Source organism: Coccinella septempunctata, chromosome 7, assembly GCF_907165205.1.
Source record: "Coccinella septempunctata chromosome 7, icCocSept1.1, whole genome shotgun sequence".
In the NCBI taxonomy this organism is placed as follows: Eukaryota; Metazoa; Arthropoda; class Insecta; order Coleoptera; family Coccinellidae; genus Coccinella; species Coccinella septempunctata.
This window is the reverse complement of record NC_058195.1, coordinates 1194898-1207842: the sequence shown is the minus strand read 5'-3', so window position 1 is coordinate 1207842 and position 12945 is coordinate 1194898. Positions and strand designations below refer to the sequence as shown.

The window sequence follows — 12945 nt, the reverse complement described above, 5'->3', positions numbered from 1 at the left end:
ATTAATTTGATGAATCTTTTTCGAACACGAGATATCACCCACGTCTTCCAGTTTTCTCATTATGACCATTAAGTACCACGAAATACCAAAAATTCAAAGAACCCAACTCTAGAAACTAAGTTGGCCATTATCTAATGACTATTTAAACTTTTGTAGAATAAAAGTATTCCTCATATTTTCTCGTATGATGCGCCGTTTTCGAGTAATTTGATGTTCAAAAATCAAAAAGTATCAGTGAAATTTGAAAAATTGGGTACTTTGACTGAATACAACTCTGCACAGATCTATAGATGTGCGTAATTACACAGATTTAGCTAGTTATTCTGAAGGTGATTTAGTTTTTCCAGGGGTGGATCAGCTCATTATGAAAATTCAAAATGGCTATATCTTTTTATCAGGGCCGAATCAGAAAAAATGGTATAGGAAAAAAGTATTTCTTTCGACCCCAAGAATCTACTGTTAAAATATTTGTACAAGTCAAAGAGTATTGTCAAACTGATATTTGCATTTGGCAAACGTCAAATAATAACTTTGATCTCAAATATTTCCAAAATGGTCAAGAAGTATGATCTTGAGCAAAATTCCATCGTCTAACAAAAATAACTGTTCTTTAAGCTTTCAGTTCCTGGATTTTCCTCAGGTTTCGAATCACCCTGTATATAGAGTACCTTGATTGTGGGAAAGGCTTGCTTTTCGATGTACCCTAAGATTTTTCGAGTTGGTTTATCTCTGAGACCAACGGATTAGGTCGATTAATTTTCTTCGTTGTTTTCACGTCGGGTAGTAAATCCCGAAGCCGCCCCTGCGCCCAGTGGCGAAACCGCCGAGTGGCGACGCAACGTTGCCGCGTCTCCGAGATTATTCATTTAAATTGCGTACAAACGAATAAGGGAAAAGTTTCGATTTTAATAGGACGCCGCTTTTTCGGCATCGCAAATTAAAATATTAAAGTCGAAAATGGCGTCGTCGAGAGGGATATATATAGGAGGAGGGAGAGGGATAATTCGATGTATTCGGGAGCGGTATAAACTAGGAACAACAATTTGAACAATCGGAATTGGTTCTAATTCGCCGGATGAGTCCGGATGACATTATCGCCGGCTTCTCTCTCTAATTATTCCATGCAAATTTCGGGCGGTAACTTGTGATATTCCGTTACGCAATTACGAGGTATAAATTGGCCGAAACGTTGCTACCCCTGCGACGCCTATGGCTGATTGTTATCGAAATTTTCGTAATTGATATATCCAGATGTTGTCAACTGGTTCAGTCAGAGATGATGATATGTAAAATATTCAGTGAATTATCATATTTCACGTTTAATTATTTTCCCTACAAGCACATAGAATTACAGTTGGAAAGTGCTCGATACAGAGTGGAGACTAATTTCTGATTCATCTGATTTTCAATTGACGAAATTTCAAAATCCAATTTTTCAAAATTTCATAACTCTTCCTATAGAATTAATGTTGACTTTCTGCTCATTTTCTTTCTTAATTATCCTAATGGAGGAGTTCCCTACATGTTGGCCAACCTAGAAAAATGTCTAAAAGGTCTACCATCGGGGAATGATTGCTTCCTAACGAAACCTACTTCATTCTTTCCGCAATGATCAAATATATTTATGAAATTCTACCGAGCTTTCTAGAGTTTTCTGTTAAAGAGAAAAAAAGATTTTCATAACCTCGATTGCTGATTGGTTGAAATTTATGTTGGTGTTAGTACTTCTTGTGACAATTGACATGTTTCGTTGGCAAATGTCAAGAAGGAAAAAGTAAACTGTTAGGTTATGTGTTATGTGCAAAGTTTTGGTTATATCATAGACATAATAATATTATGAAGTCTATGGTTCAAGCAAAAATTATGCACATAACCAAAACTTTGCACACAACATAACCATAAATGGCGTAAATGGTCACAGATTACTCTTTTACTTCTTTCTTCTTCATCAGTAAAAATGACATTTGCCAATGAAATATGTCAATTGTCACAAGAAGTAGTGATACCAATATAAATTTCAACCAATCAGCAATCGAGGTTATGAAAATCTTTTTTTCTTTTCAACAGTAAACTCTAGAAAGCTCGGTAGAATTTCATAAATATATTTGATCATTGCGGAAAGAATGAAGTAGGTTTCGTTAGAAAGCAATCATTCCCCGTTGGTAGACCTTTTTCTAGGTTGGCACACATGTAGGGAACTCCTCCATTGGATCTTAACTATCGTTTTACCATGATTGCACGAGCGAAGCCGAGGGTTTAAGCTAGTTGAAGAATATTTTCATTTTCTTCCAATGAAACGGGAACAATATCTTCGATGATCCTCCTCTAAAACAGCTATTTGGTAGTCTTCCAACCACTAAACAAATATTTACCTTTCATCAACGTCTAACTGCCTTTGGAGCGTATCGGTTCACGAACCCAAGAAGGCATCTTTGATCTCCAACCGTTCTCCTAATTATCTGATTAATTAATCGCTGAACGCGGCTAATTCGATAGCACTTTATTTATGAGCAACCCTAATATAATCACTACAGGTGTTTGCCGTTGCTTCCGATTTGTCCCTGATCGATTTTCACCTTTCACCCTCTATCTGAATAAAACGACAGAACTTTTCTCGCTTCTTTGTTCGTGTTTACTCTGTGTCACGACGGCGTTAATCGGATAATACTGTAATTATTTTCGACGTGGTTTTCGTACATCCATAAATTTCCATTGTGGCTTTTGTGCAGCACCCATCGATAGCGGAAAGTATCATGTTACATAACCTCAATTTTCCTCCCATACATATGGGCCCATTATTTATTTAGAACCGCGCGCTCGGCCTACCGTGATCGGCTAGAGGGGGAGAGTCTAAAAAGGTCCTCGACTTGCGTTGTTGTGTCGTATTAAGGACTTAAATTTTAAGGTTTATGATCTTTCTCCTGCTGGAACTCGGATTTTAAATTATGGTCTGGCGGCTTAGGGGGCGCGTTTACGGGGTTTTGTTTGTAAGACGGTAATGGAAATTGACGTAACGTATTTTGCGGTGAGGGATGGGTTTTATAAAACGCGGAGGATTTTTTTTTATCCGGACCTAGATTCGGCGTGAATTATTAAGTCGCTGAGAAAATTTCGAAGAACGCGTGTTTTTTGTTATCACTGAAATGAATAAAGATTGTTGTATATTGTAGACTAATTCGCGCAATATTTGATAGTCAAACGATAGTTGAGAATAATCCATGAAAGAAAATAAGCAGAAGCACTATGAAAAATGAAATTTAAAAGTAATAATAATAAATAGCGTCAAAAAATAAATAAGCATAAGAATAAATCGCACACAGAAACCTAGTCGGATAAATTCTATGCACTAGAGTGAGATTCCCATCAAAATCGGACATTCAGTTTCGGAGTTATGGAAGAACAAACATACAAACAAACAAACAAACAATTATAATATCAGTAAAGATAAGGATTTCAGTCGGAGCATAGATCAATCTTTCGATTTTTTTCAGCAGCGCCACCTTCAGGCCGATGATGGATCCCTCCAACTCGACGGCGAGATCTTCGTCTGCGTTATTCTTCCCGCCCCATCTGGCCTCTCACTTCTCTCCGCCGCTGTTTCCGACACTGAAAGGTAAGTGCCTCAATCCGAATTCGAACCCACCCCCGCGTGTCAGACCACAGAGCACGCAAGTGTCAATCTCGTCGTAAATATCAATCAGCCCCCCTCCCGTTACGAAAAGACAAAAGGGAATCGACGTCGTTAGGTTGGTTATACGAGGACGATTTATCTTCGAATTTAGAGCCCGATGAATTTAATAACGCGATTACGTCGTTCTGTGCGCTCGGTAACGCGTCTTCTATGGGCAATTTGCCGGATCCGGCCACCTGAGATCGGCCGAATTTATACAATGATACTTTAAGTTTTAAATTGGATAATACGCACGCGAAGCACCCGTTTTTATGAAGATTTTATGGGATGAATAATTTACCGCGTTAGTCTGTCGGTAATTCGATAATGCTGGGAGAGAGGTTGTTCTGTGGCCCGCGTTACACACGAGAACCTAGCTCATCGAACAAGATTGATTGTAGTTTTTTGAAATGAAACCAAGGTTTTAGATGGAAAAAAGATTTATTGCGAACTACAAATCATCAAATCACAACGAATTATGCTTTTGACAACAATTTGGTCTTTCACTCGTACTTATATTTTAACAGTAGATTTTTTAGGTCAAAAGAAGCATTTTTTCTGATACCATTTTTTCCGAATCGACCCTGATAAAAAGATATAGTCATTTTAAATTTTCATAATGAGCTGTGCCACCCCTGGAAAAACAAAATTACCTTCAGAATATCAAGCTAAATCTGTGACACTACAAATCTGTTGATTTTTTGAACAGATTTATATTCAGCCAAAATACGCAATTTTTGAAATTTTACAGATACTTTTCAATTTTTGAACATCAAAAATACTCGAAAATGGCGCATTATACGAGAAATATACTTTTATTTTACAAAACGTTCAACTATTCATAAGATGATAATGATGAGAAACAAAAATAACATTTTTCTATGATTTTTTAACACCCTGTATCTTTTAAACCGAGCCCATTCCGAGAAAATGGTAAAGGAAAAAAGTGATCCTTTTGATCTCAAGAATCTACTGTTAAAATATTCGTATTAGTCAAAGACTCACCCTGTATATACAGGGTGTTCTTAAATTCAACGTACAAACAAAAAGGGGAGATTCCTTTAGTGAGTTTAAGAAAAAAAAGTCCCATAAACATGGGGTCGCAAACGTTTCGTTTTCGAGATACAGAGTGTTGAAGTTTGAATTTTTTTCAAGTTTTTTTTCTCGAAATCGTTGGTAGATACGACAAAACTACAAGAGACCGAAAAGTTTAGTATAAGAACATAGCTTCTTTTTACATTTTTTCAAATCAACAGTTGCTCACCAAAAAAAAGTTCCGCAGAAGAACAGGTGGCAGTGTTCCAGAAAAAATATCACCCTGTAGATCTTCTATCGAAATTGCCATGTCACGTGGTGAGAACTCTAAAATGTAATATCTATGCCAAATTTCAGTTGAATATCTTGTAAAGTGTAGATACTATGAGAAAAAAACTTGAAAAAAATTCAAACTTCAACACTCTGTATCTCGAAAACGAAACGTTTGCGACCCCATGTTTATGGGACTTTTTTTTCTTAAACTCACTTAAGGAATCTCCCCTTTTCGTTTGTAAGTTCAATTTAGGAACACCCTGTATATATAGTATGTATAAATAGTCGGAGATTGTTTTTGGGAAAATTAGTTTTGGACTTTGTTAAAAAGTATAGCAGCTTTTAGTTGTTTATCCACATCTAATTTACCTTTGACATACCAAAAAATCTAAAATTTCGAGACTAAACTTATCAAATAATTTTCCCTCGAAAAATGTTAGGGAATTCCGAATAAAATAACTCAAACTTTCCAGGTTTTCCCGGGCTCTGTTCTTGCTGTCCCATCAAGCCGCTCTCCAACCTGGGGCCGCAGCTCCTGCCATCTGGCGAGTCCTCCCAACTCTCGCCTCAGAACGACCAACGTTCGAGCAGCGTGGCCGATCTGCGCAGGAAGGCGCAGGAACACTCCGCCGCCATTTTGCAGAGCCTCCAGCACGTGGCCAACTTCCAGCAGGCCGCGAGCCTGGCGGGAGGCCTGAACTTCCCGCTCCTGCCGCCCCTGTCGCTGCAGGCGGCCTTTCACAGGAAGCAGGAATCTGCGAACGAGACGCAGAGCAAGGAACAACAGAGCGGGTCATAGAAACTTGTAGTGTTTGCGATCGTTAGATGTAAGGTTATGACGAGAAGCAATTTGTTCGAGTGATAACGAATGTTCTTTTTTCTAGATAATTATTAATCGTAGCACTTAAGGTACAAAGAAATAAGTTCGTTACTCGTCTCGATTAGTCAGGAGAGATGACGATTTTATCCGGATTTGTACATACTGGTTTTGTCGTCGAAGTCGAGATCATGAGAATTGTCAACAGGTGAAGATCGTTAGTATAACGTAATGTTTGTTTGGATTCTTTTGAATTGATGTAATGAAAACGGGAATTATTGCAGATGGTACGTTTCGATATCGAGAAAAATGAAGAATATATTGAGAATTTGAATAGAATGAAGATCGAAAATAGAAATGAACAAGTGAAAGGTAGGTGTCAGTCAATTTTAACGGTGATGGGATTGGGATTACTTGAAAACTTGGTATTCAATTTGGAAAAAGGTATAAATCGGTTCGGGTAGGATGTGTTTTTGATCGTTTTTCATATAAACAATTCTGTTGAATGCTTTCCTCATTAAAATAACTGAGATGGTAGGATGAATATGAATTCAATACTTAGTCTATAAATTTCTGAATTAGTAGTAGAGTTCAAGTGAAAATTTTGCCTTGTAACAGTGATCTTTAACAGTTTTTTTTCGCTGTCTAATGGACGAGTTCCAGAAACGTTTTTCAACCATGTAAATATTAGGAAAACCTCTTAAAACGGAAATGTATGTTTTTTACATTTCATTTGTGTCTATCGGTTGACTTGGTAATTCAACAATCAATTAATTTGTGCCGGATATCGAGTCCAAGTGATGATAGAGAATTAATATCGCGTTTTCAGGGAAGTTTTGACACTTTTTGGGAATTTTTTCTTGATAATTTCATAGTGTCGTCATAGAACACCCAACTTCTGAAGTGTTCTGTGGTAGTTTTATATCAACTCTGTGTCAAGTTCCAATAACATAGACATAGTGTCTATGTCTATGATTTTTAATAACTCTCTTTGACACTTGAGTTATTCTGTGACGAAGCCATCAATGTTATGCACAAAACACAGAAAAAATTCCAAATTATGTCAACGAATCTACTCTGAAATGCACATTATGAATTTTCTATCATATCAATCAGATTTCTCAGCCAGCACGTTTCCAAAGATTGTTAAATTATTAAGAGAGCCGAAAGGCACAATGGAACAAATCGAACTTGAAAAATAAACTTTCATGGTAAGTGCTTTGTCAAGTATTCAATACAAGGTTGAGATGAGAATTCGTGCATCAATTCAATATTGGACATATTCGTCGTTATCTTTTTCCATCGTCAAGTTTCTTATCAGAATAAACGCGCCTTGAAGAAAATAAAAATTCAGAATATTCTCTCAAGAGAATGCTTCAATTTTACCGAATACCGAACGCAAATCTGTCATCTGTGAGATTTCATCTTGTATCGTTCGAAAGAATTCTCTGGAATCAGAATACTCATAGCGTTTAATTGAAATTGTGATGTCTTGTAAAGTATTATTGGTAACTGGTACTCTAATAATTACACTGATCGACAAAATTATAGCTTTGTTCTCCCACCTAAGGAAAATATATATATTTTGAATCTTCGTAGCCAAGGTATAAACGCACGATAAATAAAAAGTGGAAGTTAGCTCTTGTTGTTTTTTAATAATTATATTCATGATTTTTAACAAAAACAATGCATTATAATATTTGCAATGGTGTAAAAGATTCCGATCGCTTAGATCTTTTGTCTTTTCTGCTGTAGGACGACTCCAGTATTTCTCTAACGATGGACCAACAATAATCAGCAAGCATAGAGGGTTCCCCTTTGCCTTGGTAGCGTTTTTCGAAGGACGCGATGTCTTGATGGAATCGCTCTCCATGTTCGTCACTTACGGCTCCCATATTTTGTGGAAAGAAATTAATATGTGATTGCAAAAAGTGTATTTTTAAGCCCGTTTGCAATAGCCGAGAATTCTCTAGAGAATTTGCTCGAAAATTCATGCGCCGTGAATTATATACCGTTGCATACGCACTTTCGGTAGAATTCTCTGTTCAGTTGCATACACAATAATCTCTGCCGTTTTCTTGCGAGAATTTTGTAGAGAATTCTCGGCTGTTGCAAACGGGCTTTAAGGACATGTTGCATCCCATTTTTTGATGAGCCTGTAACATCGTTTTGACGATATTTACATATTGCGGAGATTTGTGATTGCCAAGAAAATTTTTGGTCACTTCTACAAAGGACAACCAGGCTTCTTTTTCAAAGTCATTCAATGCTGCCAGAAACCGAACTTGTTTCAATAGTTTGTTTATTTTATAAAGTATCGTAGGGTACAGAAGTGCGAACATGGACAATTCACGCATGTCTTTTATTTTGATAACGGGAGCTAAACAAACGTAAGTACTATTATTTTTGTAATAAGGTGAGGAATACCTAACAAAAAAAAATATAAATCTCTTAGGTGGGACATGTTGCATCCCATTTTTTGATGAGCCTGTAACATCGTTTTGACGATATTTACATATTGCGGAGATTTGTGATTGCCAAGAAAATTTTTGGTCACTTCTACAAAGGACAACCAGGCTTCTTTTTCAAAGTCATTCAATGCTGCCAGAAACTGAACTTGTTTCAATAGTTTGTTTATTTTATAAAGTATCGTAGGGTACAGAAGTGCTAACATGGACAATTCACGCGTGTCTTTTATTTTGATAACGGGAGCTAAACAAACGTAAGTACTATTATTTTTGTAATAAGGTGGGGAATACCTAACAAAAAAAATATAAATCTCTTAGGTGGGAGAACCCTTGTTGAATAGTGTTATTATTATTAGCGTTAAGAAATGTTGTAGATTATTCATTCCATGTAAAAATGTAAATATAAATAGTGTGTTCAACAAATATATATCATCCTTATATCCTGTTTATACGTTTCATTTTCCTTCTTCTTGTAGAACGAATGGTGTACATATATGGTAAGGTCGATTTAAGAATTGGTAAAATGTCGCGAACGAGATGAAGAAGAAAGAGATAGTTTGAGCACTTCGAAGATGTTTAAGGTAGGATTTAATAAATTATGTTGGTGGTGGAATAAACAAACTGCGTAGACGAGAAAAATGTCGACTCGCATTGGTTTAGACAGGGTGTTTTTTGATGGACTGGCTCCGTGTACAGGGTGGGCAAAAATCGTTGTCTACTGAGGGGATCTCGAGAATTATAAGAGCTAGAAGAAGACGGATGACACATTCTCGAGCTCTTTTTTTCTGACTAATCCAAATCTGAAAACAGAATGGGTTCTAAAATTTCTAGATTTTGACTTATAAATAAAAATTTAGATTTTGGCAACTTCCAAAAGTTCTCATAAATTTTTCGTCTTTGAAGTTACACATCTGAAATTTGAACCTTCTTATAGGCATTTTCATACGTAGAATCTACTGACAAACGATTTTTTTCCAATTCAAAAATGACAAATTCAGTAAAATTTTGCATTAAAAAAATGAATTATAGTTCTCGAGAACCCTTCAGTGGACAACGAACTTTGCCCACTGTACTTTCATACTTGCTCGAAAATAATATCTATTTCAGTATCTGGAGGGAGGAGGACACCCTGTCTTCGCCTATGTTATAAGCCTTTCCAAATTAATTTCCTTTCGTTTATTGAAAAGAACCATTACCCAAATTTTTCCTTGAGATGGAGGTGAAATTTTAAATTGCAAAATAACTTTAATTCGCTCAACTACAAAATCAATCGATAGGTACCTATTTTCCTGTGATGATTTTCCTGTCAATTCTGCAAACAATATTTCGGGGGTCATGAAAAAATGGTAAATCTTGAGGGAATTGTAAATAAGCGTATTTTTCCGCACACATTGTTGCCGAACACTCCTAAATCGAACAGGGCCGGAATAGGTTTATATTTATTTGCGTATTTCCGAAACAAACCAGAAAAAAGTTTCTTAATGAACCAAATTTTTTTCACTACTTTTTCCATTTCCTTAATTCAAACAAATATTCCCTCCGTGTATGCTAACGTGAAGAAAAACCGATAATGTGATCCATTATTTCGTCGATCAAAATTTTATACAGGGGGATTAAAACCGAAAGGGAAACCAGAGAGGTGAGAAATTACACTTGTTTATGACGATCAGGCTGAAATAACTTCATATAAAAATATTAGGTACTAGTTTGCGAGACACAGGGTGTCAAAAGATTTTTTTTTTATTTTGATGAATTAGGATATTTTTGGGTAACGCCATGAAAATTGAGTTTTTTTTATAAGAAATGGGAAAATATATTGTACCTTATAGAGGGCGCTAGGTGTAGCTACTTACATGAACAAAAGGTCGTATTTTTATTTCTGAAAATGAAACAAAGCTGAAAAGAAGAATATTTTTGTTAGAAAATGTATTTTTACTCCTCGAGGTTAGGTTTCTGTCAAATTAAATTATTCAGTATTAGCCTGTTGTCCCTATCACTGTAACACCCTGTATCTCGTGAACTGACGAAATTTGTATAGGGCTATAAATCGTCGAATTATGCGTATTATCGCCTTTATCTGGGTATTCCCTTCGATTTGGAATCACCCTGTAGATAAAAAAAGGTCGGCTCTATGACACGATAAGGTAGATGACATACGTCAAAGTGTAAGGTTACCTACCAACTTTGTGAAGATTAAGTGGTGCGTAATGCTCGATCTGAATCGGAGAATGTTGCGGTTTATGGCAAAGATACAATTTCGTACTTATCTAGAGGCGCCGCGACGCTGATCGATTAATATCGCACGTCGTCAAACACTATTGGGCGACTGAGAAAGAAGGAGGAGCCTTGGGCGACGCAAGTGTGGTATTGAAAACCTCGTCGTTTATGTTAATCCTCTATTCGCGATATTTAGGTAGATTTGAAATTTTTTTTTTGGAAAATAGGTATATATAAACAAAATTTTTACGAAGTTATGATAATGATTTTCAAGAGGAATATTCTATGCTTGAAGATAATACTCTTTACTTCTTTACGTTCAAAAAAATTCGTCGTCAAGTAGGCTATGAAATTTGCCAAAAGATTTTCCCAATATTCGAAATTCAATCAAATTTGAAGGGAAACCATAAAAAATATAGTTGAAGCTACAGAGTACATATCTACTAGTAAAGAAGCTAAGCTTTATGTTCCAGCATAGAATATCAGTTGAAGTAGGCTATGAGATGAGATCTACATTTTCGGGCCGATTTTCTCTGAAAAACGATAACAAAATCAAGTTAATAAAAATTTATGCGAAAAACTCTTCTGTATGAGTCGATTTGGTGCTAATTATCCTTGTCTGTGATCGTTCCTAACCCCACTTTTGTCAAACTGACGTTAACCTGTGCTATATTTGTAAGAAACGTAATCCATGAGTTGATTTTGAGAAAAAAAATCGTGGATTCGTTTACATTTACGTATAATGAACGTGAAAAATTTCAATATTATCACTTTTTTAATCGTTTCCCATTGTTTTCAAGGACGAGGTAGTAAGACGTACATACATAACACCAAAAATGAATCGTCTTCGTTATAGGTTCGGTTCCAGAACCGAGATTTTTAACGTTTACCGAACGCAAATGTTGACAAATCCACGTAAAGCCCGTTTGCAACAGCCGAGAATTCTCTAGAAAATTTACTCGAGATTTCATGCGCCGTGAATTATGTACCGTTACATACGCACTTTCGGTAGAATTCTCTGTTCAGTTGCGTACAAAATAATCTCTGCCGTTTTCTTGCGAGAATTTTGTAGAGAATTCTCCAGAGAATTCTCGGCTGTTGCAAACGGGCTTAAGATTGAAAAAACTGACAGAAGTGGGGTTAGCACCGATCACAGACAGGGGTGGGTAATAGCGATTCAGCTCATCGATAGCGAGGTTTGTGTTTTCGTCCTCGCTATTAATGAAATTTATTTTATAGTGATTTTTCGAGACAAATCAGCCTGTAAAGTTATAGTGATTTTTCGAGACAAATCAGCCTGTAAAGAGCTACTAATTTATCACTACTAAATTTCATCTATCCTCTGCAACTTTGAAAATCAGAACAAGCTCGCAGATTAGCTCCATCAGTCAGAACCTTAGATATCATCCTCCAATTTTCTCTTCATTTCTCCACTCGGCATATTAGACAGATCATTCTGCCTCGCTCGCAACCCGATTAATAACGTTCTATGATTAATCATAGACGACAAATTGCGGATGATGGATATCCGCGCTAATGTCACCTATAAATTATATCAGAAGGAGTTGTAATTGCCGTAATACAACCAGTTATATCTTGGAAATTGTCCCGTTCCCTCTGACATCGGTGCCAGGTAATGCGTTGTGAGTTATAGGTGCAATTCCGGAATTAGCAGCGTGCGCGTCGGGATGAATTTCCAATTAGGGGGGATGTGTGTGTGTTTCACCCTTCGGAACTAATGGAATTGCAGCCGATACGTTGTTTGGTATCTTCTTTGTCAGTTTCGGTTATCAACCGATCAATTTTTGAAGTTCGACGAATGGGGATTTTACAATTTTTCGAGAATATCACAGGGATAGATGTATTGTCAGAATTTCACATTCGTACAAGGAAAACGTACGATCAAGAAAATTGGGTAGATAATTAAAGAAATTCCAGAAATTTTCAACATAGTAAAATAGCTTCCTATATTCATTTTTTTTTTCTCTCGTCTCAGAAACTCATTCAGCGGCCATGTTAAACCGGAACCATCACATCTCTTTGAAATCCCCGTTGTTTAACCACACAGTCGTAATTCAAACTTCCCCCTCCCTCGATTACACTAGGAAAATTTACGATCGTAAATTTCCACTTTCTTGCTCGCAAACATTCTCCTACTTTGCATCTAATTGTAATTGTTTCTGCAGGCATAATTTACGTTCAGCGGAAACGTTGTTAACTGTTTTGTGAAATGTTTGTTTGGAATTGTTGCCTCAACCACCTGGGCCTCATGAAATCGCGATAAGATGAGAAATTTGAAAAGTTTCGAAGAGAGACTTTTGATAATTTGTGTATTAAGGTTTCTGTTTCTGAATGTGGAATTAGAAAGACGCAATTGAAAATTGAAAACTTATTCCGATCTAAAAAGAGGCAAGCAAGAATTTCAAATATCAAATTTTCTCAATCAACTCATTGAACATACAGGG

At 36.4% G+C, this 12945-nt stretch overlaps 1 protein-coding gene across 14 annotated transcripts in view; it reads left to right on the top strand.

Annotated features, from left to right (window-relative positions):
- Positions 1-12945, top strand: part of LOC123317596 (dorsal root ganglia homeobox protein) — a 139356-nt gene that overhangs the window by 122955 nt on the left and 3456 nt on the right. For 4 of the 14 annotated variants that reach the window (XR_006538193.1, XR_006538188.1, XR_006538192.1 and 1 more), the window contains 3 exons: positions 3492-3613; positions 5452-7006; positions 8740-8844. Coding sequence is in view for 1 of the 14 variants with exons in the window: in XM_044904201.1 (XP_044760136.1) it covers positions 3492-3613; positions 5452-5777 (448 nt within the window). In the remaining 13 variants the exon portion in view is untranslated. Of the gene's footprint in view, positions 1-3491; positions 3614-5451; positions 7320-8739; positions 8845-12945 lie in introns of those variants that run through there. The other 10 variants (XR_006538195.1, XR_006538198.1, XR_006538197.1 and 7 more) reach the window with 10 other exon arrangements.